Raw genomic sequence first — 26,932 nt, 5'->3', positions numbered from 1 at the left:
CCAGAATGGAAGGTAAGGATTTAAAAAAAAACCCTAAATTGAATGAATTCCTATATGTTATACAGGAGAAAAAATGTGTAGGTACTCTGGAAAGAGTGAATCATTGTCAAAATTTATGGGACTAGGCTATTTTAGAGTTGGAAGGATCCTCAACAATGATCTAGTCACTTTATGTAAAAGGACACAGTGGCTCAGAGAATTTAAATGACGTGACCTTGCCAGAAAGATTTTAAAAGTTGTTTCCAGGAAATACCAATTCTTTTACTTTGTCATCTATTTTACCCTACTATCTTTCTATCTGATGATTGATTTCTCATTATATTTCTTAAGCAAAAATAATACATCTTTGCCATTTGTCTTTACAAATCCAACAAATCTTTTCCATAATTAAATATTTAAAAAAACTGACACTGGACAAGTGGGATTTTCTTGACATAATCTTTATTGAAGCATGGAACTTTAGTTTATTTCACCCTAGAGTGAAATTGCATTTATGATGATAGACAATTCAGGGCTGTACAACCATTATACTGTTGCTGGTGTAGGTACAACTTTATCAGAAGATACAAATATGACCCGCAAGAGAAACAAGTCACAAAGAGAACACGATGAAAACGTCCACTGTTTTACAAATCACTCTGTTACCACAAACACAAAATGGCAGTTACTGTTAGTAAATCAGCCACAGAACATGGTATTTACCTTTAGATAAGGAAATGGGGAATTTTGGGTGGGGGTGGGTGGGGAGGTTGTGCTTTATCCACAGTCCTTTAGTAGAAAAAAAAATTTAGGTCATTCTTATCCACGAAACAACGCTAACCCACAGATATACTGAAGAGTAATATTAAAGGAGATAGCAATGTCTTTACAAGTGTCTTTTCAATCATAAATTTCTGTTTGCTTCCTGCACGATATCAGAGTGTAAGTAGCCCCAAAAAATCAGCAGCAAAATATTACAACAACATAACAAGTCAATACAGTGCCAATGTGTTATGTTGTAGAAGAGAGAGTACATAAAGGACAAACAATGATAACTTAATCATATAAAACATGATACATAGCTGAAATACAGTCCACTTAAATAGCTATGTGACCAAGAATGTTAAATACTGTATTAAATGTCATTTTAAAACGTAAAATCTCTTAAGTTTTTGTGCTTAAAGTTTTTTTCCTGTTAAACAGTTAGTTGCTTACTTCCAATACTGCCACTGTAACTGATATTACAACAGATCACAATTTTCACAGACACGTCAACATTAAAACATTTAGCTATGAGAAAATAAGTCACTTCTCATTAGTTCACAGTGTGAAAAAGTGGTGTACACTCTGTCTGGAGAAAAGCTTTCGTTAGTCTTCAAGCCTTTCACAGAAAAGTCCTGATACCAGATGCAGTGCTAGATTTAGAAGATTGGAAAGCAACACATCACATGTTGGGAGGAAAAATAAAACAATTTGTTTCTTCATGGGTATCGTCTGAGTGATCTTCGTCTTCTGTTGTAGAAATGCCTGAGCCCATGTTGTCGTGAAAAATTCATCATGTAATTTTGTTTGCGAGTGCTATTAAAAGGAAGTAGGGTAGGGAAAAAGAGAAATGTAAATATCATTTAAAGCAAAATTTGCTTGGGGTCCTGAATTTGATTACTTCCTGGCCTCCTTAGCTTCAAGTCTCAGCTAAAATACCAAAATTTACAAGGAGTTTTTTACTTGTCCTCTTCAATCTTAGGGATGTTCCTCTGAGATTGCATCCAGTTTATCCTGCATATACTTTGTTTGAACATAATTGTTTGCTTGTGGTCTACTTTGTTAGATTGCGTGTTCTTTAGGGTTTTGGACTGTTTTTAACCTTCCTTTGTATGCACAACGCTTCATGCACAATATGTGCTTTAAAATGTTTCCTGAATTGACTTGTTGCTATATTTGGAAATTTCCTAGGGCAGTTGGACAACCTGGACATCACCATTCAGAAAAAGATTAATTAAACACATTTATGCTTTGTAAATTCAACAGAAATTCTTATTTCTTATAATCTGTTATAATCAGTTATCCAAACTGGTAAAGATATTATATTCCCTAGCATAAACTAATTGAATCTACTCTTAAATTTTCTACACTTGAATTGTTGCTGTTAATATTCGCTTAATTCAAATTATTTTTTGACTGGGAAGAAGTATACCTATTATACCCCTTTTCTTCTACATTGGTAGCCTTTGAAAAGTAGAGCTGCAAAATTATCTGTCTCCTTTAGCTCTTCTTACCATACAAAACTTTTTAATTCCTTTTATTTATTTTTTGGTATCTGCTTTGGATTGAATGTTCTGTACTTTCATATGGAGAAATGTAGAAGTAGCTCATTCTTAGAATGCTGGACTGCACTCTGTGATACTTCCCTCTTTAAACAGTAAACAATTATGGCCAGACTCTCCCTTTCTTTGTTCGTCATAGTATTTTTGTGGAGGTCCCCACTGCCTGTATTGTGGTTTTCCTTATAAAACTGATATGGTACTGCAGAGATTCATCATTAGAATAGATGGATAACCAGAATATGAGATAGAAGAAGATGCTGAGAAGATGCTAGAAAAACATCATTTATACAGAGAATCTTCTTTTTAAGAAGCGGAAACAAATTGCAAGTAGATCTAATGTATTGATAAAAATTAATATGCATTCATTAAGTATCTACTACATGCATGGAAGATGACAGGTAAAGCTACCATATATAATTTATCAGTTTTCTTCTTAAACTGCATACATACTCTTAGATACTTTTAATGAAATATTCTTTATAAGACCTCTGGAAGCAAATGGCAACTCTCAAGCATATACTAAGTTTGTTAGGCAACGGTTACTAACAGTTACTAATACTGTATACTTTTCCAAGCTACTAAAAGTATCTGTTTCCCAAAACATCACTGATTTTGTTGACAATTGTTATGATCCTGACCCCATTTCTAACATTATCTCATGGTTCCACAGAAGCTGTTGTAAATGGATTAATATAACTATGATATGAGAAGGTTGCTAGACTTAGTCATTAAATTAAAATCTTGCCTCAGACACTTACTGTGTGATTTTGGGCAACATTTTACTTCTCTGTGGCTCAGCTTCCAGATCTGTAAAATGAGAGTTGGACTTGACAGCTTCTAAGGTTCCTTCCAACTCTAACTCTATAGTCCTGTACCACAGATGTGTGTATCATTAGTGTGTGCATAGGAGATGAGATGGTAAAGGGTTCATTTTTGACTGAATGATATAGTTCTTTGGCAATTAGTGATTGCAGTACTGCCAAGGTATCTGAACTAAAATTTTTGGATTTTAATAGAAAAAAAGGAAAAAAATCAAGAAGTAAGGTTTTTCGAAGAGAATGAAAATGTTACTGTTACATTGCATTTTAAAAATCAGATTTATTTAATCTAAAGCACTAAGATCTACAAACATGTTTTTTACTGTTTATAAGAAAGCATAGCTGTGAAAATTATTTTATGAAATATTTAAACACTAACTTTTAGGATTTTTTACTTGATAGTTATAAGAAAAAAAGAGTCCAAAATATTTTTGATAGTCTTCTAACTTCACAGCTAACAAAATGATGAGAATTATAGGTTGGATTACTCAATCTCATCTAGAAGTGCTTGGTAGAAAAATACAAAAATCAGATTTTGTCTAAAATTTTTAATTTCTGAGTCTAATTTGGGAAAATTAGTTACTTCTTATTTCGACAGGCAACCCTCTAAGAGTTATAATTCTTTTAGCCTTATAGTAGTCATGAATAATGATTCTCAGTAGGATGTCAGTCAAATAAAAAACATTTATTAAATACTTGCTCTGTGAAAAACATTAGAACTGTGAAAATTGCTGAGAAAGTATTGATCTACATTGTTAAAGAAAGCTCTTCACCCACATTTTTGTACACTGACAAAATGACAGAAATAACTTATCTGTAAAAGTTTTTTTCAACTAGGTCCATAACTGGTTTCATTTCTCCATTTGAGATTTGTCTGTGACATGAACATGCCAGTTAGATTGATAACTGATAGATATTTATCACAAGTAAAATTCTCTACTTTTAGGTGGCTTTACTGATTGCTTAAATGTAGTAGACTTTATTTTTATAAAAAGTGAAATGGCCAGATGTGCTGGCTTTTTGCATAGGAAACTGTTTTTTCAAAACATCTGATTCATATTCCTTCTTCTCCTTTCCTTTTGTTAGCATCATACTAGGTCTTGGGCTGCCTCCAGCATCCTCTCCTTCATCTGCTGAGCTAATCTTCCTAGAACACTGTTTTCATCACATTATTCCCAAACTAAAAAACTATGAGTGCATATTCTCCTGGCCTACAGAAAACATCCAGGCTCCGTAGTCAGGCAGCCGCCCACAATCTATCATCACCAACCTACCATTCCCACAATTCTATATACCACCCTTTGCTCCAAGAAAAAGTATTTTGTTTTGTCTACCTTCTGCTGTATGCATGCCTTCTGAATTTTTTGCTCATTCCATACCCACCTCAAATGATCTTTGCTTATTGAAAATTTAACCATCCTTCAAGGTCCCCATTGAAATTCCACTTTCCCTTTTTCCTAACCAACACAACAGAAGTGATTTATTCCTTCTCTGAACTCTTACACTAAAGTGCTTTTGTCTATACCATTCTTATGTTGGCTTGTATTATTATTTATATCCAAGGCTTATTTATCTCTTTATTCCCCCCATTGTGTTTGGCACAGTATAGGTTCTAAATAAATATCTGTTGATTGATTTCCTGAGAACCATTATTCATTACTATTATAAGAAGTATAATTACTATATTAAAAATTTGTTAAGTTAAATGTAATTAAAGTTATTCAAGTGCCTGGAATTGAAGCAAAAAACAAGGTTGTAAATTTAGAACTGAGAAGAATAAACATTTTTTAAATACAAAGTTCATGTGATTGTAATCTCAATGAAAAAAAGTTTATGTTGTATTGATTTTCTTAGTTTGATACATTATTCATTGACACCAAAGCAATTTTCTTAAATGATTATATAATTATCATAGTGCTCCATACAGCACTTCAAATTTATTCAATCAACATTTATTTGAAAAGATTAATCATGGCACTTTACATTTCTAGTTATTAGAGCCCTGAGACTAATGTCAGAAGCTTATATTTTTTGTTGTAGTTTTGATGATTTAAACATTCTTCATTGAACAAATTTATGTAATCATGACATATTATTTGTACCTCACCATTTCTCTCATATGTCTTTCTCTACCCACTTGGCCACTACCCTAGTTCACATCCTCATCACATCTTGCCAAGACCATTGTAATAGCTTATTGACTTCTCACTTCAATTCATTTTTTATTTGGTTGCCATATTGATTTTTCTACAATATAAGTTTGACCATGTTACTCCCCTGCTTAGTAACTCCTGGGAATCCCTATTATCTCTAGAGCCAAATATAAACTCCTCTATTTAACACTTAAACTCCTCACAGTCTGTTTTTAACCTACCTTTCTGAACTTATACATTATACTTAATAATTTCTTTTCATATTCCCTATGGTCCAACCAAACTGGTCTTCTTCCTGGTTGTTCATCCATAGTGACTTTTTTCTTTACCTTTGCACTGGTTGTCACCTAACCCTTTTCACTTCTGCTTCTGAGAACCCTTCATCTTCAAGACAACTCACATAACACCAACATGGGCCTCTTTCCTGGCCTATTTTCCACATTAAAATCATCTTATAAAGATGTTGCAAATCTTTGTCTATCTGTGTAAGTTGCATTTCCAATAGACTATATCAAAATATTAATCAAAATATTATTGACAGGTCTTTGCTTGAATATGTAAATTAAGTAATGTATAGTAAGGAAGTTTCTATAGTGCTATATAGTGTTTGCTCAAACGCATGTCCTAGTAGTCAAAATATTGAAGCAACCAATGTTTTGATCTAGCCTCTCCTTAATACGTGGCAACATTAACAGGCTTTGGAGTAAATTGCATATAAATCTAATGCATTAGGGTTTTCTAATTTCCAAGCTAACACTCTGGTTATAAGGCAAACATTTGGGAAATCAAAATAAAACTCTTTCCAAATTTCTAGAAAACTACTTAGTAAGCTGATATAGTCACTGAAAAATTTACTGCACCTTCCAAGAACCTAACTTACTATTAAGGTATTTAGGAGAATTTTGATAATGATAAACATGACAGGCTTCTTTTAAAGGCAGTGATCCATACTGCTTTTTTGTTATATTTAATGTGTTTTTGAAACAGATCCATGGGGTTGCCTCTCTGATTAATATAATGAAATATAATGGAGACAGTACCAGGCCTGAAAGAAAGTATAAGGATTCATTCTTTCACTGAGATTATAGTGGTAACCAGATTTAATTACAAATTCAGAGGAAGTATGTAATATTCATCCCTAAGTCACACTGATAGGACACTCTAATCTATCTTCAGTTGATTCCGGTAATGGCCAGAAAAGGCATAGTTAAAAAAATCTTGCAAAATTATCTGTGATTGTTTGAAAGAAAACAGAATGAAATACAGTGGATCCTTGGAATCAATGAACTTTTTTTCACTAGGAGTTGGGAATTTGGATAGCATGCTGAATAACAAAACACAGGCATGGAAAGCTCCTTGAAATAGTCATTATGACTCTGGCCCTTCATTTTTTGTTCAATTTAAAAAAATCAGGTGGTTTTTGAAAGGGTGCATTTTCTAATGAAATGGAGGATGATGCAGATAGGGAAATAACGTCAGATTATGAGTATTGAAACCTTTTAATGATGTTATTAACTTCATAGCCAAAGCAAATGTTGTATCCACAGTAAAAAGAAAAGTTTTGCATTGGATACAAAGATAAGAAGTCACTTAATTGTGAGGTAGCACAGTGGTTTGTACAGGTGAGTGTAAGTCTAAATGAACTATATGACTGTTATTCATACTCACCAATGAAATGCTACTGCATTTCTCTGGGGTCAAAGCAATAGAAGCAATTGTGAGTCCTATGCTTTCTTACCTAATTCTTTCATAAAACTCATACCTTCATTTTTTAGCTTTTAAAATATAAAAAAACACTGTTTTGCATATACCAAAAGTGCTCAATCTGACCAAAAAGTAGGAAATAGAATTTACCAGTATAATGGATGAAAGGCTCTATATCTATAATGAAATACCACCTTCTCCCTTTGCCCCGCACCCCCCACCCACCACCCCAGAGTTAATTTTTAAACATAGGCTTAAGACATTTTGTAATGGTAATTTTCCTATTTTTGTCTCCTTCAAGGACAGTTCATTAGGATCTCAAGATTTGTATGTGGTCAAGAGTGACAGATTGGCTATGCCTTGCACATGCTTTATTGATTCAAATATATAGGTTTCACTTAAAAAAAAAGCCAAACCTGTCTAGTTTAGGTAAAACCAATGTGACATATAATCATTATTTTTTAAAGTATCCCTAAATGTTGTGTTTTCTCTTTTTTAGAGAGCCCATTTTAGAGTTGGGCTATTTATATATTTAGGGACATCATTTATTCAAAACCTGTAAGATATGGTATGTAGAAATATGGAGTTAAGTTATAAATAGTTTAATTAGTTTGACTGACAATTTTTATTTTACCTGGAAAGACATTTCAAAGATTGCCAGTCACCTCATTCATTGAATAGATTTTCTTCATTGGCAAAGTTATCTTGTTCCCCATCCACCCCACTTAATAGGTGAAATTGAAGAAGTTTCACTACTAAGCATTCTCCAACATTCAATAATAGCACTTACCTTACTCTAGTGTAAAACCAATGACAGCAAATAATGAAATATAACATAAGTTAAAAAATGCCTTTCAATGCATGCAGCACTGTGATTAGTCATAAAAGTCTGATGAGGCTTAGAGGCAATATAGGATTTTTCATCTCTTTTGAAAATAAAAATGGAAAAAAATTATTTCTTATTCTTTTAAAACCAGTGTATATATAGTAATCTTTTCTACATGATACAACATGCAATATTTGCTCATAACCATATGTCAAAATACAAATAGCTATAGAATTACATTTGGCATAAATGTTATGAATTAAGAACAAATGTTAAAGTAATAATGTAACAACTATTCTTATTGTTTTAATCAATTGTTCGTTATTTTACAACAAGCTTATTTCTAAAGATACTAAAACAATAAATAGGAAAGCCCTCTAAACTAGATCATAGAATTCAGATTTAAATACAGGACAAATCTACTTTGTAGCAAGTCCAGTATACTTTTTAAAAAACAAATCATTTGTGCCAAAAATATGACTATCTTGAAAATGAATAGCATGATGGGATGGTGATGGTGGAACTAATATACTTATCAAAATGTGATAAATGCTTTTTGGACTGTAGTTGATGGTACATTATTTTTCCATTCTTAGGAAATCTGATCTGAATGAACTTTTGGAAACATTTTAAAAGATTCACTATTTACAAAGAAATTACTTTCAATATATACATGCAAAAATTGTGCTACTTTATTGTGCAGAGATGACAGGTTGTGACTTGGACTTGGACAAAGGATAATGAAATGTGCAAATGAACTGCATAGTTTGGTGTGGGAAGTTCTTAGGATACAAGAAGGAGTCCCTTGCAAAAAATGCTCTTAAGAGTGGCAGGGCATACTTTTTTATCCTAAGAAGAACCTCCACCAGCATGGATCTTGTGAGGGATCTGCCCAAAATGTATTCATAAATGTTTTCTGGAGAGAAAATATTCTACACTAGCTAACAAATTCAGACATTCTCCCCTTCCCCTTTGCTTGGTAGCTGTTTCGCACCATGTCACTAACTTTGTAATGTGAAACATTTGCTTCTTGATACAACTAACGAGGCTGGGATGAGGATAGTTCAGTTCCTCAAGAATTTATAGTTAGCAGAATAACAGGGACTAATTTCATTCTCAAGCACCTCATTTTTATTGAGAAGTATTAGAAATGGAAGTTATGTTTTTCAAGCAACTATTGGCTAATAAACAGGTAAGTTAAGCGTCCAAAAGATGTTTAAATTGTTTACCCCTATTTAAGAAACTGAAATCTTTACAACAAAATTTTCTAAAATTAAATAGAACTACTCATAATAAGACTCATCCAAATAATTATTAGGTAATCTAATTTAAGGTGAGTCAGCATGGCTTAATGGACAGTTTTTTAGGTGTATGACCCTGGGAAAGACACTTAACCCCTTAATCCCTTTGGTAACTCTCTAATAGTACAAGTTGCAGAGGGAGGATCAACCTCTTTTGGTAGACAGAGTTTTCTTATCTGGAAGTTCTTTGCATTGTGAAATCAAAGGTTCAGTCCCTACCTCTAATAATTTTATTCATTAGCTTTCAAACTATCTTGATGTTACCCACTTACTATTATTTTTGTGGTTAATATTGAGGGCAGGGGCTGAGACTGAACTCAGCATAAGATACCATGCTTGACCACTAAATTTACTGTCTAAGAGGCAGAAAGAAACCAAAACAAAAATAAAACAAAAACCTCTGTGGTTTGTCTTGATTTAAAATACAGACATATCTTTCAAAACAAAATAAAACAAATCCCTAAGCAGCAATTAACATCCCCCAGACCCTTAGTTTAATCACATGTTGATAATTATACTTCTAGGAGTACCATTGAGGAAATTACTCTTTCGAGATGCCATTCCCATTTCCAATGAGTAAGGCTAATGTTACTTTAGAAAAAAGTAAGTTTCAGAGAAATTTAATCAAGGGGACTTTCTAGGTGTACTTTTTAATTCCTAAAGAAACACTGGCTGCCACATAAGTAACTGGTGGTACTTTTGGAAGGTAGTATGAGAGCTCTTTAGGTACTTTGGTTCCCTTAGCTTTATATTATAATTTTTAATATTCTTGTGTTTTTCCTTTTATTTTAGACACACAAAATGAATGAATGAATGAAGTTGGCTTATTAAACTATCAGATTAAGTAGGAATTAGCTGACAAATGCTTAAAATATACTTGGAAAATATATACTGGCATAGAAATGTTAAATAGTAAGACAAATGGAAAACATCAAAAATATGGTTCTGAAAATGTAATTTCCTTAAAAGTTAAATCTTTGAAAGGAAAGATAGTCTAAAATGTATTTTAGAAAGAGAATGATTTATTTTGAAGGTGGAAAAAAAGATTTCTCCTTGATCATATTGAAGCTTTTGCCCTCACAATTCATTTGGAAATCTACTAGGCAGACATTTATTGGGGAATAGTTAAGATAAGCTCTTGTGATTACATCTTACTTACTAAACTGTCTAGTTTCATAACTTAAATCATACATTCCCAGATATGCTGAATGCATGACTGAACTGAAATGCTTTTGTGGTATAAAGGTTCCTTAGGAAAACTAAGTTACTGTACCTAACTTTATATTATTTTTCTCCCAAGAGGGGAAAGAAGGGGGAAAATAGAAATAATTCATGTAGCAATAAAAATAATGCTTGAATGTTATGCTACTAAACTTCCTTGAAAAAAGGAATTAACAACATTATAGACTTTTAGAATCATTTGCCCAAGAAGAAAAATGGATGAATCTCTTTTTTAGTGTGTAGAAAAAATAACTGTATTCAATGTATTTTGTAGCAATTCTCATTTCTTTCTTTAAAAAGGGCAAGGGGAGTGTTTTAGTGTACCTGACAGCCAGAGATATGAATGTAGGGTGAGTGTATACAGGACCTCCAGAAAATTTGCAGGATTGCCAAATGATCAGTCCTTTAAGTTCTTAGAATTGTTTGACTTGGGGGTTACAAATGTAGTTACCTTGAAAATCCAGATCACAGCAGCACCAGTGAAATAAATAAGCATTATATTATCTGAACTGTCACTCATAATAATCCAATGTATGTTGATAGTTCTGAAAATGCAATAACCAACAACTCTTTACTGGTCATTACTGAATGACTCAGTCCAAAAAGTTAAATGACATAATTCCCAAGAGTTGTGATACAAGCACTTGCTGTTTATGGCTTTTCAAATACCATGGAACCAATTTAAATCCCTGGACTGAGCAAATGAGGAACTACAAGTTCTCTTTCCAACCCTATCTTTGGATTATTTTGTATTCTGGATATGTACATCCCCTTTCCCTCTGTTTTAAGTCCAATAGGACAGGAATCATAGTGCTATTGAGCTTTTCAACGATAGAAATAAAAAAAGGAATTGCAATTTCATTGAGTAGCTGGGAAGGAAAGAACACATCAAATATTTTCTGTTAATGACTGTTGGAGTCCACAAGGTTAGTAATGTTGAAATAATGTGTTCTCTCTAAGACTGTCAAGAACTAATACTTCCATAGGAACTGATTCAGTTCTGCCAGGGACCAGAAACAATGTGGATTCAAGCTTTTCTTGGCAAGAGATGTATGACTTGAAAACAAAGAATTGGACTGTTATTTTGGGGAATATTTATTTCCTCAACCTCAAGGGAAAAATAATCATGGCAAAATTGCTTTAAATCCTTTATCTTACAAAGATTCATTCCAGAACCCGGAAGGGATTGCTTTAGTAAAATTATTGTCTGTCTGAGCAATACTAATTCAGCCTCTTATTTCATATCAAGGTGAGTCTAGAAATCATTGACCCTCCCTCCATTGCTTTCAGCTTCACCATTGTGTCATAGAGGCAGAGCCCAGCAAGTTGTGTAGAAGCAGCAGAGCGCACAGTGGGGACTGGTGTGAAAACTGTTTTGCTCTTTGGTTTGGGGAGTTGATATGGATGCCATGCAAGCAGGTGCCTCAGTGAAAACTTAGTAAAGAGCTAACTCAAGATTAAATAATTTGGTTCATGGCTATGATGGAAAGAAAAGAAATTTGGTGGTATTCCTACCAATTGATCATTTAAATTTCACTTTCAAAATGACTGAAATCAGCAAAAAAGACTGATTTCAGTGCTTTTGTTTTTTTTTGGTAAACAGAATGAACATTTGAACCTATCTACCGGGAAGATTCGCCTCTCCTTGTCAACCTCGGGGAGCCATCAGTCCGAACCCGTCGAGACATAAGCATTTCAGTTCTACAGGAACTAGATTGTTAGAAAAAAAGCAAGTCATCTCTCTGTGAGGGAACATAATCATTTGGGCTAATTGAGAATGATGAGACCCCTATCATTATATGGGAGAAATGATGAAGTGAAGACACACAATTTGAAGGCTGTGGAAAAGACTTGAGAATGAGAATCATATAAAGTGAATACTTCTCTGAGTCGTATTTTCCCAGTAAAGAGAAAAATGCTTAAGGCATCAGTGGCTAATACGTATTTTTGGATATTTTCATCACTGATATTCTGCATGGAGAGCTAGATAGCTCACTGTTAAACATAGTAAGTACAAATCACCTCATCTGGCAACAAAGTCATGGTACCTTTTTTTCCCTGGTTCTAGAGATTCCTGACATAACCAACTTAGCCAAATTGTAAAACTTTAACATGAAAATATTTCTTATGGAAATTTCTAAGGTACATAGACTACTGCTCTATTTATTACTTTTTTCAGTAATTTGACTAAAATCTATAGGCTTTTTGCTGACATTGAAAGATGTAAGCCAAAGTGATCTGGCAGAGAGCATTGTTCAGGTATAGTTCTTGTTGAGCTTAAAGCATGCCATATCAAAGGAATTTAAAAAAGCCCTCTGAAGTGGATATGGTGTGACATGATTCAGATACTCACAGGACGACTTCAACATGGTCCAAAGCCCACTGATCATGACCTGTTCCATTGTGGCGTGGCTGCCACCAACGAAGTAACACTCCTTTCATTCGTGCCTCTCTAGGGTTATAAACAAAAGGATAAAGCAATTTAAATATGAAAAAGAAGTTTTTCTTTTTTTCTTCTCTAAATGGGGTTTAATTTATGAAATGGAAATATGATTTCAAAAATATAGGGTTTGTATTAGTGGTGTAATGGATAAATACTCCCAAGGGTTTAGAATCTACTTGAGGGACCATGTTAATATAGCATAGTGAAAAGAATACCACTGGGTGTGATATCAGACGACCTGGTTTCCTATACTGACTGCTCTAGTTGATTGTGTCCTTGGGCATATCACCTTATCTCTATGGGCTTCAACTTTTTCTCATCTGTAAAATGATAGGTTTAGTCTATATGACCTTAAAGGTTCCTTCCAGTTTTAAATCTTATTCTTATTATATTTACCCCATGGCATCTAATATAATGTTGCTCAAATTACATCAGATGCTTACTAATGTTGAGTAAAAGATTAGAAAAGGAAGATTGTGGTCAATATGCAAATAGTAATCATAAATGACCAAACAGCAATGTAATTATTTTCCCCTCAATTATTATTTTTCCTTGTTTCCTGTTATGTGCTAAAATAGCTTATAGATTTTTATTTTTCCTTTATTCATCTTTCTCCTCCTCCACAGAAGATGACAAAAGGTATTTGTAATAATGATGTTGGAAATCTGGTACTTACAGAGGAACATTGTAGGATACTCTTTGGGCTTGTATAAAGTCCTTTGGCTGATGCTGTGCAATGACTTGCCAAGTGATGCCATTATTTACACTATATTGGAGTAAAACTGCCTTGTCCACGGTGTTGGGGTCACTCAGATTAGTATTGCAACTGTCTGTCTGTGAAGTGCTTCCAATTTGTAAAACAAACATTATTTTGCTGGAAAGAAATCAAGGAAGATAACTTTTAAGAAAAAAATCAAGTTTTAGGAGTTTGCTCATACATTTTATATATTTTTAATTCTGTCATTCCAAAATCCATATAAAAGAGAAAAATCCAGTTTTCTGACATACAAATTGATGCTATGATTTGTTAGCATTTCTCTTTATGTATTTTATTCTCACAAAGCTTAATTTTGTATTTTAAGAAAATTTTGATTGTTAAGTCTATATGTTTATTATACATGGTGCTTGAAACTTTACTTAGGGGGTATAGCTAAATGCCTCAGTGAACTGAGAGACAGGAGGTCCTCGGTTCAAATCTGGCTTTAGACACTTCCTAGCTGGGTGACCCTGGGCAAGTCACTTAACTCCCATTGCCTAGCCATTATTGCTCTTCTGCCTTAGAACCAATATATATAGTATTGATTCTAAGATGGAAGGTTAGGGTTCAAAAAATACTGAAATTCCACTATCCTTTTGGCCAAACAGGCTACTGAGGATGTTAACAGAACAATGAAATAAAAACACCTCCACTCCTGAATCTCTACCCTTCAGTCAATGTGTGCCCAGAATCATAAATGGATTATATTAGTAATTTAAGTCAAGTAAAATTGGGAAGCCAGATCAGTTGTGAAAATAAACTATACTAAAATTAAACCATATTTGGATTATATGCATTTTGATAATGTATTCTAAGGATCCACCCCATTTCTGTGATTAGAAAACTGGCTTTATATATATCCAGCATACTATTTTCAGATCTGAATGTAAGCATCATTACCTTGCTCGGGTGAGGTCCAGTGGTTTTGTAACAGCTTGTCTTATCTGACATCCATTAAAGTACAGTGAGTCTCCATGGGCATAGGGAGACAGCTGTCCACATCCATTTCCAATTACACCACCTTGTATGGTTTCCCAATTTACTTCAGTGACTCTTTCTGACTCAAAATTATCCTTAATGTAACTGGGAAGGTCATGGCTAAAAACAGAACAGTCATCCCCTGGAAAGTGGAAAAAATAATCATTGTAAGAGCAAGCTGGAAGAATCACCAGAGAGCAGGAACAAACAAAATGATGGTTTAGTACATTATGAGTATGACTAGAATGACAAAATATGAACTGTAGTTCTCCTCTATTCAGGACACTCTTATCTACTTGTGGAGTTGTGACAATCCTTAATCTTGAAGTCAGTGTTTTCTAAAATCCGCAGATGTCAAAAGCAGTTTTTTAAAAAGCACCTATTACTCAAGTGAATGTATATGAAATATTATGTATCTTTGGATACATATCATGCTGGCTGATGATGATTATAAATGGATGTTACAGAAGAATTGGGGCATATCTGCTTGAATAAGTTACCTCTGCATGAGAGTACTACTTTGATTTAATAGTAGACAAATAGAGGTTTTTTGGATTCATTTACTTTTTAGTGTCATGGTGAATCACAACAGGTCTTCAAGGAATCAATCACAGAAAAGACCTTTTATTTGATGAAGTATCTAATGTATGCCAGGCACTGTGTTAAACTCAGGAATATAAGGAGAGGTCAAAACAGAATTCCCTGCCTAGTAGTTTACTCTGCAATGGGTGCTATACAACATGTAAATAAATAGGGATGTAAATGATATATCCCAACTAGACATAAGGTAATCTTAATGTTAATTAGTCCATATCACCCACATTTGCTTTTTAGTTTCACATACACTTGGTACTTGAAGAATCCCTTCTCGGTCTGACTTGAAAGCAAATTGTCCTTGATAAGACAGGGCAGACCCAGTTACAAATAAAATGATATAGATATTGGGAAGGATAAAAATGATAGTGGAGTTTGGAAAGTGAACTCCAGAGTATCCTTGATTTGACTGAAATTAAAATTTGGCAAAGAGGCACCAGGAAAGCTCTAAGATAATCTAATGCAAAGGGAGAAAGGCTAAAAAGCAAAAATATGAACTGCCCAAGGAAGCTAAGAAAAGCCAGTACAAGGAGATCCTACTCTTAGTTTTAGGTAGATGAGCCCATTTCTTTGTTTGCCACTGCTGAACATATCCTTGGGTCCTTAATGACATTGAATTCCTCTGCTTCTCCTTCTAGCTGATCTCTGAAAAGTTTTCTCTGCTGCATCATCTAGGACTTGCCCCTAGACATGGGGCTCTATCCCAGGTCTTTTTCCCTTCCTACACTTTTACTCTTGGTGTTTCCTTATTTTAAAAAAAATCTAAAGTCTATTCTGCATTCTCCCTTAATAATCATTGGCAATGTATCCTAATGCATTAGATAATGTATGTATAATACTTTGCAAACCTTAATGTATTGTATAAATGTTAATTATTATTTCCCAAAACAGAGGTGTCAAACACACAGCCTACTACGAAGTGTTGCTGAACCACATTATGATGTAATTGGGAAAAACTTAATTGAAGAAATATATAAAACAGATGATATTTAATTTAAAAACTAAGTCAATATATGTCCCTTATGTACAGATGAGTAGTCTCTGTTTCTATTCAAGTTTGATATCCCTGCCTTATAGCAGTGGTGTCAAACGCAAATAGAAAGTTGACAGGCAATGTATTGACTTAGAAATCGACCATTAACCTTATCTACATTGTGTTGTATTTTTATTTTATTAAACATTTTCCAAATCATTTTAATCTAGTTCCCCAGAGGAGTTTTGCAGGCCCTTGGACAACTGCTCTGGAGGACTTAACCCCTTCACTCCTCCAAAATTCCCCCCCCCCCCCGCCCCGAGCTGTCCTCTAGTCTTGGCTCCAACCATGCCTCATTTCTTTCACTGGCCACTTTGTGAAAGTCTTGGGTTCAAATCTAGCCTCAGATACATCCTCGCCGTGTGACCCCAGGCAAATCACTTAACCCTTATTGCTAGCCCTCACTGCCCTTCTGCCTTGGAACCAATAGTACTGTCTTTTTATGCATGCTTGTATCCCCAGCACTAAGAAAAATGCCTACCATGAAGTAAAGGCTCAATAACTACTTTTTCATTTATTTATGCATTCTTATCCTAATAGTAAGAAGGGATGAATTTAGACAGTACACTGTATTGGACAGGAAATTCAGGAGTTCTGACCTTGAAAACTTTCATCACAGATGCAGACAGCCCCAGTTGTACAGTACCCATGGCCACTGCAGAGTTTGGGACAGGCTTCTCCTATGTAGACATGATCAATTCCCCAGCTTTGCTTTTCAGCTTCTTCTCCTTTCTGGATCCAGCGGAATTGTGTTGCACTATAAGGAAAAAAAGGACTGATATTACACAGAATTATCATGTAGTAACAAGGTCAGTTTTCCCAGAGGAAATCTCTAGAGTAGTACTGTTATAGGTTCCAAATTTGTGTTTGGGTATGATAATTGTGAGGTAGCATTGTCAGGTACCATGCCATTTATACAAAATAAAATTGGAGACCCACGTTTTTATTTTCTCCAAATGATTATTGATTCCTTAACGTAAAGCATTTCTGGAAAACACAATTGCCAATTTTTTGTTTTGGTGGGATAGGGGCTAGACTTGTGGTGTCTTTGGTACAAGAAACTCTTGGGTGAGGGAACTTCTTCTACCACTATAGGCTGGCAACTGGACTATCTCAGGAATAGTCTTGTAGAGCTTTTTTGATCCCTGAGGGCATAAGTGATATATATATATATATATATATATATATATATATATATATACACACACCCAGGGTTACACAGCTAGTAGGTGTCAGTCAGGACTTGAACAGCTCCCAAGCCACCTATCAACTACTTCAGATTGCTGTTTGAAATGAAAATTAAAACTACCTTTTAATTTTTACAGATTTCCCCAGATCTTCAAATGCGCTTTGCAGAGATGGTCTGACAGTTTTATGAGGAGCAGACCTTTTGGAGCCTACCTGGAAGAAACATGATCAGGCAACTGGATGGTTATCCTTTTCCAGCTGGAGCTGTTGACAGAATTATAGATAGTGGCTTCATGGAACTGAAAAGGAGAACAGCCAATGCTATTTGAAGATGAAGGGAGGCATTGTGTCTGGACAAGCTGCCACGAATCAGATCTACCAAAAAACAAAGAAAATACATTAGAATAACCTTAAAAAAGGAGAAAGGCAGCAAGCTTGGCTAAAATATCACAGTGGTGAATTTGGGGTTAAATTAAGATAATTTAAGATTATTTGATACATTTTAATACACATGATGAATAAATAAATTATAATTATTTAATGGAGATAGGCTTATAATTTGATGATCTAGTTAGTTACATGTATACTTTAAATATAAAGCTACATAGAGTACAAGTATCCTTTTGACATCATGGGTTAGGGGGTACAGCTACAGCACTCTCATGATCTGGAAATTCCATGGAAAAATCTTTTGGCTTGCCTCTTTGTACCAGAGAAGAAACATGAAATGTTCTTTTATGAGAGATTGTTATTGTAAAAGAAATTGTGTATACTTATTGTATTGACAGATAAAATGTGTTGATATTATACAGTATTCTACATATATTTTATGTATTTCTGTGTTTCTAAACTTTTTCTGTTTCATCTGCTGGCTTTTGCATGTTGTCTGCAGCTTGCATAAAACTTCCCCCAAATTTCCATTTTTTCTTTTATGCCAACCTGTGATATACTGACACTTCACTGGGGGAAGTCACAATGTAGAAGGCATCCCTGTGTTATAACTTATTTTAATAGTCATTATGATACTATTACAATGGTTTTCACCTGACCTTTCCAGTTTAAATACATTTAAGCCATAACCAAAATTCTCCTTTAAAAAGCAATTCACACAGCAAAACCCCTTTCTAATACAGTTTTGGGCAAGGGGACTAATATCTACACTATAGCTTAAGGTGATAATAGAGATTTTTGCTGGATGTTGATTGTTGTGGTTTTTTAATGCAGGAATATTCAAATCTATACAATGAGAAACTATGTAAAAAAAGACTTTATAATAATCATAAACAAAAATTATCCTATTAGCTTTAAAATAAAATTTTATTAGCTCCCTCAGCATCACACTCCAAGTAGTTTTATCTTTATGAGGATAAGATACCTGGGTAAAAAATACACAGATTCCTCTACTTTCCACTGATCTTTCAACTCCTTTGAAATCTGACTTCTGACCTCATCACTCTGATGGAAACTCATTATTGGTGATCTCTAAATTGCCAGATTTGTGCCTGCAGTTCTCATCTTTTACACCATTCTGCAATATGTTGACCACCTTCCTCCTCTGATACTTTCTCCTTCCACCTTTCTGTCCATTTTTTCCCCTGGTTAGGTTTCAGCCCATAAGTGTGGGAATAGCTTATCCTGGCCTCTTTTCTCTGGTTGCATTTGACCATCTATCTATGAAGATGAATGCCAGATCTCCATATCCAGCCAATAACTTTCTCTTGAGCTTTATTTTACATCACCAACTGCCTATTAAAGATTTTTAACTTGATGTCCCTTAGATATCATAAACTCAAATCTAAAACAACTCACTGTTCCCTTGACTCTCACCCTTTACTTTTTTCTAACTTCTTTCTTCCTGTGGAGGGCACCACCACACTTCTAGTTAACCAGACTACAAACTTGGAATAATTTTTTTTTAAACCCTTAACTTCTGTGTATTGGCTTATAGGTGGAAGAGTGGTAAGGGTGGGCAATGGGGGTCAAGTGACTTGCCCAGGGTCACACAGCTGGGAAGTGGCTGAGGCCGGGTTTGAACCTAGGACCTCCTGTCTCTAGGCCTGATTCTCAATCCACTGAGCTACCCAGCTACCCCTGAATAATTTTAATTCTTTATTAGTCACCATCCTAGATAAGCCCTCATTGTCTTTCTCCTTGACTATTGCAAATAACTTTTTAGTTGATTGTCGTGCATTTCCCATTCAGCTCTATATAGCTGCCAAATTCACCATATCACTACTCCCCACCTCAAGAAAATCCAGTGGTTCCTAAGTTGCTATGGGATAAACAGACTCCTATTTTTGTCATTTAAAGCCCTTCAGAACCCTGCTCCAGCCTCTCTTTCCACACTTATTTGTACATTCCTCTGATTCATGAATTTTCTATTCCAGCCAAGTTCTACTTGCTATCCGTCATAAGATATTCCATCTCCAATCTCTGTGCCTTTTTCCAAGCTATCCCAAATTTCATGTCTGGAATCCTCTCTTTTCTTTCCTTTACCAGATAGAATCCCTAGATTTGTTCAAGGCTACCTTCAAGTGCTAGCCTGATCCCTCCTCTGTTTGCTGGTGCCACCCAATGCTGGAACTTATTTTGCGTTTACTATGTTTTTATATGTTCATCTTTATGCTGCTTTTCTTCAGAAGAATGTAAGCTCCTACAAGGTAGGAATTGTTTGGTTTTTGTCTTGGTATTACTACTATCTACAGCATGCCTGGCAAACTTTAACACATAAGATACACATTTATTTAATGAATTTATAAAGAAAGCTTATAAGAAATTCTTCTAAACTTAGGTGAAATTTTTACTGTTTAGACTAATTTAAAAATGAATAATGAGATATCTTACTAACCTTGTATCCTTAGTATATTCTAACATTACAGAATGGAGGTCACCACAAGAACTGGCTTCACATCCCACTACAATCTGAAACAAATACAAATGGGCATTTAATATCATGAATTATATACCACAATATACCCCTACTTGTCACCAGAGTCAGTCGGTCAACTTGAAGATTTAGAAAACGTGCTTGGAAACCAAAAATGCATAATTTAAATCTTATTAAATCAGTATAACTTTAGAAAGATCAGAAGGTTTAAAAAAATACTAATTCCAGTTATTTAATGCAACACTTAAAAAAAGAATTTGGGGAAAGAAGAGGGGAGGATGTGGCCTGAAACAATACAGTTGAATAGAAAAAAGGAATAAGAAAGATTTGAGAATTATGAAAATGCGGTGTCATAGCTATTAAGGGAGGAGAGGATATTAAGTTCTGGTAGTCAGTGCCATGGGGAGAATCATTGAGTATGAGGACAAGCTACTGGATTTATTGATAAGGAAAAGAGGTGCATTTAGTAGAGTGGGGAGATGAATCAAATGATGAGATGCCGAGGACTGAGTGAGTCATGAAGAAGTGGAGGCAGAATGTGGACTATTTCTAGAAATGTGGTAGTAAAGGGGAGGAGGGATCAAATGATAGCTTGAAGTAGTAACAAAGTTGAAGAAAGGCTTTCCCCCCTTCATTATGGATGGAGGAAATGAGCATGTTTTATAGAGTAGGGGGAGAGGAGAAAAGATTACAGAGGGGCTGATGAAGCAAAGCAACAGGGGAGATAAAGAAGAATAAAATCCAAGGTGCAGGTTGAGGGGTTAGCCTTGGAGGGGAAGACTACCTTGGTCTGATACCAACCTTGTGCCCATTTACTCATCCATCCAACCTTCCATCTGAATTAAACATATACTCACTAAGACTTTAAAAACACACTTATGAGTTGTGAGTCCCTACAAGTCTTTTGGACACAAGCATATTTGAAAGCTAGAGATGTAGAAAATAATCATAGTAAGAACAACAGTAATAGCATTCATATATTGCTTTAATGTTTAGAAAGCACTTTACAGTTATTATGTTATTTGATCCTCACAATAGCCCTGTTATGATTGTTCTTTTATTATTATTATTTTATGGGCAAAGAAATTGAAGCAGTCAGATTAAGAGTCTTGCCCAAGGTCCCACAATTAGTGTCTAAAGCCGTCGAATCTTCCTGAGAGAGAAAAAAAAAAGATGAGGGCCTATGAGACACTGAGGCTCAGGAAAGGACATGAAGAGAAAGAAAAGGAGAGATTAAAACAGAGAGGAAAAGAGAGGCCAAGAAAAATCAGAAAGATAAAATCCAATGCAAAAACCAAAAAAGAGAGTTGAATATAGAGGGAAACAAAAGTTCCTACTAAGATTTTATATTTTCAAGTATAGAAAAAAGCATTCCAGGTTAAAATATAAGGTACTGACTAGACACAGTTAATATTTCTTAATGATAAGAGTTTTCTTGATACTTTTTCAAACTGATCGCAAAGATAGTGTAATTTCTAAACTATTTTTTAGAGAAGGGAACGGACCTGTAATTTTACAGAAATAAGCAACTCTGATGATGAAATTCTTTTAATAAAATCATGAACTGATTTGCAATTTGTTGTCTTAATGAGCAGTGGAAGGGAGTAGGGTAAGGGGCAACGTTGGAGGTGGCAGCATAGTGAAAGGTACTTGCCCAGGATCCTGAAGCCAGTATTAGAAGAAGAGGTGGCATTAATACCCAGATTTCTCTGACTCCAAGGCTTGGTTTCTCTGTTCACTCTACCATGCTGCTTCTTTGTAAAAATAATTGTTCTTATTCAATAAAAGTGTCTTTGAAATAGAGCAGTTATGTTCATGGGAACACATCTCTTTGAATAAATAATCAGTGAACGAGTGGATGAATATATTCCTCTAGTCTGAGTAGGATATGAGCCTTAAAAGTGATGTAGTGTAACCATTTTGAGGAACAACTTTCACTTACTTTAAACTGTATCATGTAGCCTGGTTGTATAATGAGCTCTCGGGAGGAAAGGATATTGTGAGTCTTGTCCTTTTTCTTATTTGGCCAGTAGAGGTGAAATGAGGGATTTCCACAGAATCCTGCAGTCCTAACTGCATTAGGATAAAAACTCCAGTTTTCTTCATGAGAAATACCTTCTGTTGTGAAAAATTGGAAATGACAGTTATCTCAAAGTTGAAACAGAACTGATGATCTCTCCCTCGCTACCACCTACCTCTTCTCCAAGTTCCCTACTTTCCCAGGTTGGAAACTTCAGTTTAGTTACCACAACTCTTTCTTCACCATCCCCAATATACAATCAACTGCCATGTCTTACTCTTACTGATTTTACCTCTACAGCACTTGCAAGCATTCCCTTTTCTCTACTTACATGAGCTCATTATCTCTATCCTAGATTCTATCCTAATAGCGGTTTTTTTCTTACTTTTTTCTCTTCAGTTCATCCTCCACAAGCTGCCAAAATACTCCTTCTATGCCCCGTCTCAGTATTTCTTTCTAGACATTTCATATTCCTCTCTTTCATGAATTCTGTGCTCTATTCCCCAAACTATATATTTCATTCCAATTTCTGTGCATCTAAGCAGGTCATATCACATGCATGGAGTATATTCTCATTTCCCTGCTTCCTTCAGGGATTGACAAAAGTGCTATTTCTTCCATAAAGCCTTCTCTTACCCCCCTACTTCTGAGTGCTCTCTCCTTTCTTAAAATTCATTGTATTACATCTTTTTTTTTTTTAAATAAGTGGTATCTTGTAAGCTCTTTGAGGGCAGGGGTTGATGTGTTTTTGTCTTGGTATCCCTGGCACTTAGATTTCTTAGAGTATGAAAGTATGAACATCTTAAGCTATCTATATGGAATTAACCTCATATAATGTATAGTGCCATGACAAGGAGTCAGGTCAAAGAAAAAAAATTTTTTTAAACCCTTACCTTCCATCTTGGAGTCAATACTGTGTATTAGTTCCAAGGCAGAAGAGTGACAAGGGCTAGACAATGGGAGTTAAGTGACTTGCCCAGGGTCACACAGCTAGGAAGTGTCTGATGCCAGATGTGAACCTAGGACCTCCCATCTCTAGGCCTGGCTCTCAATCCACTGAGCCACCCAGCTGCCCCCCAAAGAAAAAAATTGTTAAGTTCTAGTACAATGATTATATAACCATTAAAATGTCAACATTTTCCCATGGTTACAAAAGTATGCTTAATAATCTTTTATAAGCTGTAACCAGTATAATAGTGAGCTAAATATATTATAGCAATGTAAAAATGACCAAGTTAAAATGATTTCAGTGTATTTATTACAGTTAGCTTTTTTCTTGGTTGAATGCCTTTCATGGCTGTTATAACACTCTCTACAATTCCAGGTGCCATCAATTTATGAATTTCTGCCTGTAGATGTAAGGTTAAATGATGAGCCAAGTCCCCATTTGGGGTGAGATACATTCATTCTGTGCTGAAACTGACAGGACAAGCTCCATTTTATTCAATTACTTTCCTCGGTACATGAAATGCTCATTAAAAAAGATTGTATTATAATCCTTTTTGCTTGTTTGTTAAGGTAATAGTTTTCCCTGAACTAAACTGTAACCACTTATACATTTTCTTATCTTTCCTGTTAAAAATCCAATACGTTTTTTCTTCCTTTGTAATTTTTAGAAGCATTAAGGTAAGTCTTAGGATAATTATTGGAATTTGCAATGTGCCAGCTGCCTATATTTAGATAACAGTTGCTTACTGAATGCATGTCATCTTGGATAAATATGAGAAATTGCATCATATAGGCTTCTCATCCAGATAACAGGTCTTTGTGTCTAAGGCTGCTGAAAGCATTAAGTATATGTTATGGCCATGCTATCCAAAAGACCAATTGTGAATCAGAAAAACTGTTCACAAGTTCCTTCACCTATATCCTGGCCAATCAGTGTTTCCTAAATTTGCTTCAAGGTCACATGAAAAACAAACATTTTACTGAGGGAACAAAGCCCTTTTATCTCTAATTTCATTGATAGAATTTCCCCAAAGTTTTATTATTTCTCTTTATTCACAGATTTGAGTGTGGAAACAGGAAGAGCCATCATGGGTCTGTTAAAAAGACTGGAGGTAATTCTAGTACGATCTTCATCATCCTCAGACTTAGCTTGTAGTTTTACATCATTCAGTAAACCCTATTTAGATTCGAAGTTACATCTTTTTCTCTGCTTTCACATCTTAGTGGCATGATTTGTAAAACTAAGCATGAACCCATTGATTTAGACAGTTAAATAATGAGGAATGCTAACAAGAAACTGATCGCCTCCTTAGCTTCTTAAATGAGTCCCTAGAACCCAGGGACAATGTCATATTAAATTGTGTTTAGAATTAGAAATGTGTTGAGAAGAATATCAATAATTCACAAGCTTAAAGTTTGATAAATCACAGGGCAGAAGGTTCAAAGTGAAGATAACACCTGGTGTCTTCTTTCTTACCATCATCAAAAGTATCCACCAATTGACTGGGATTGATTTCTGCTCCTCCAATCAATATATTATCTAATGCCCACTGAGCTCGCTCAACTCCTGAAACCACAATTCCATTGCTGATTACAAAAGGCTGCCACCATCGAAGGCGGGTTGTATTGGTTAGAGCATGTTCTGGAAGAAGTATGTAGTCATGTCTAACAGAAATGTACTTCTGGTAATCCATTTCATGGAGCAAGGTCCAGGTAATTCCTGCAACAAAGCCAAGCAAATGGATGAAGTGCTTGTTTTCTCACTTGCAAAAATAAGCACATTTCTTATGGTACAAAATAAACTAAGCTTCTTATAGGAAGTTGTCAGGCAGAATACAAAAGAAGTTATACTAAGTGTTTTCATTAGCTCATTGTCTTCTCTCTATCTATCCAAGCCTATGGAACTGCAAGAGTAATTAAAGGAAAACTTGTTCCATTTCAAGTGTATCTGAAGAGAAAGAAAATATTCCAAAGGTCATCTTATTATATTATTCCTTTTTATACATTAGTTTAGAGTTCTAGTTATACCTCCTCAGAAATAAGACATCAATAACATTTTATGTAAAGATAAACTCCAGATTCTTTTAAAATAAACTATTTCACTAACAATATACAGCCTTACTAGGATTTGTGATTATTCAGTTAGAGACCAAGCTAAAGTTTATTTCTGCATAATCAAATAATCATTAACTGAAGAAATGAAGAGTATAATGATTGGAGAAGGAATGTTTAAGCGACTTAAAAGAAGATCTTTTCAGATTTCCTCAAATATTTTGTAAGCACTGAAATATTCATTCATTAAGCACTTTTTATCTGCTTATATGCAAATCACTTTGCTACTCATGACAAAAAAGTAAAGAAAGCGTATTCACTTTTACTTGTAATTAGGAAGAATGTAAGAAGGAAGAAGGTAAAAGTGGTGAGAGGTCCTAACAAGGTCTGATGTTTAAATAAGTTATATACTATTATCTGTATGTTAAATTAGGGAGTCCTTTATAATAGAGCTGACTGACATATAAGGTTAGAGCTGAAGATTGGGAAGGTACCAGAAATGGGAATTTTGGGTAAATGGAACAATGTTGGGAAAGTGTCCTATCCTAAGTATGTAGCCTTGTATGTACAAAGTGACATAAGGATAAAAAGGCACACTGGGTCCAAATGGTGGACAAGGAGTCTGGACTTTGTTAGAGAGTAAGGAGTTACTGAAAACTTTTGAACAGTGTTGGGGATGGCATGACATGAGCTAGATAGTGGGATTAAGCTGGCAGTCATCTATAAAATTAGAGGTGGAAAGACTGAAGATTTTTTTACCATTGTTTATAAAAAGGTAATGAGGGTCTACACTTGAGTTATTGGTAGCAATTTGGCAATGGCAAGAAGGCAATGGATGTGAGGGAAGCTCTGAGGGAAAAATCAATAAAACTTAGTAACTTGTTGAATTCATGGAGAGAAATGAATCTCTTATTAAAGGCAACCAGGCTTTTCTGGATGACAGAGTATAATAGCAAATAAATAGATATGAATAATCATATCAGAAGGAAAAGAAGGTTTGGAGGGCAGTGGAAGGTTTGGTTCAAGTTGAATTTAAGGTACTAAAAGAATAGTCACACAAAAGTATCTAGTAGGTAACTGGAAATGCAAATTTTATACTTGGAAGGGAAGGCAGAGCCCTATTGTAAGGATTTAGAAATCATTAACACAGAAGTGATACTTTGAATGAGAAAGAGAATATAGAGAGATAAGAAAAAGGCAAGATCAGGACTTTGGTAGATAGAGACAGAAGTTGGAAGAAGAGAATCCCAAGAAAGATGGGACAAAAAGAGAAGATGAGAATGAGAGTAGTTCAGTGTTAAATAAACCAAGGGGAGAGAGTTTCAATCCAAAGCATCAAATGTAATAGAAAGGGTCAGGGAATAGACAAAATAAAAAAAAAAAAGCAATTGGACCCACTAGCTGGAAAGTTACTGTTTATCTTTCAGAGAGCAGTTTTAATATACAGATCAAAGAAGCCAAATTTTAAGATTTAGGTGGGTGAGTGAGTGACAGCACTTAAAGTAGACTACACTCATAAGTTTGGTAATGAATGAAAAGGAGGCAATCACTGGAGGGGTGGGTTTGAGGGAAAATGTTTTGTTTGTACATAGGGGAAGGCTGGGCATGTTAATAGGTGAAAATGAATGAACTCTTGGCAGCAGTGAAATGTCTTAAGAGAAAAGCGTGATGGATTTAAAGTTAAAAGCTCTAAATCTAAAGCCAAG

General features: G+C 34.8%; 1 protein-coding gene across 2 annotated transcripts in view; it reads right to left on the bottom strand.

Annotated features, from left to right (window-relative positions):
- Positions 1-454: 454 nt before the first annotated feature.
- RELN (reelin) overlaps positions 455-26,932 on the bottom strand; it is a 545,649-nt gene continuing 519,171 nt past the window's right edge. Inside the window, exons 56-65 of one of the 2 annotated variants that reach the window (XM_044679411.1) lie at positions 24,652-24,894; positions 22,149-22,324; positions 20,168-20,241; positions 17,533-17,694; positions 16,731-16,888; positions 14,427-14,646; positions 13,446-13,643; positions 12,680-12,778; positions 7,769-7,774; positions 455-1,557 (exon numbers count right to left, since the gene is read on the bottom strand). In XM_044679411.1, the coding sequence (XP_044535346.1) occupies positions 1,461-1,557; positions 7,769-7,774; positions 12,680-12,778; positions 13,446-13,643; positions 14,427-14,646; positions 16,731-16,888; positions 17,533-17,694; positions 20,168-20,241; positions 22,149-22,324; positions 24,652-24,894 (1,433 nt within the window). In that variant the 3' untranslated portion in view covers positions 455-1,460. The remainder of the gene's footprint in view (positions 1,558-7,768; positions 7,775-12,679; positions 12,779-13,445; positions 13,644-14,426; positions 14,647-16,730; positions 16,889-17,532; positions 17,695-20,167; positions 20,242-22,148; positions 22,325-24,651; positions 24,895-26,932) is intronic. The other variant, XM_044679410.1, reaches the window with a different exon arrangement.

The sequence above is a fragment of the Gracilinanus agilis genome, chromosome 5 (genome assembly GCF_016433145.1).
Source record: "Gracilinanus agilis isolate LMUSP501 chromosome 5, AgileGrace, whole genome shotgun sequence".
NCBI lineage: Eukaryota > Metazoa > Chordata > Mammalia > Didelphimorphia > Didelphidae > Gracilinanus > Gracilinanus agilis.
The sequence above is the reverse complement of the archived record's forward strand: the minus strand, read 5'-3'. Positions and strand labels throughout refer to the sequence as shown.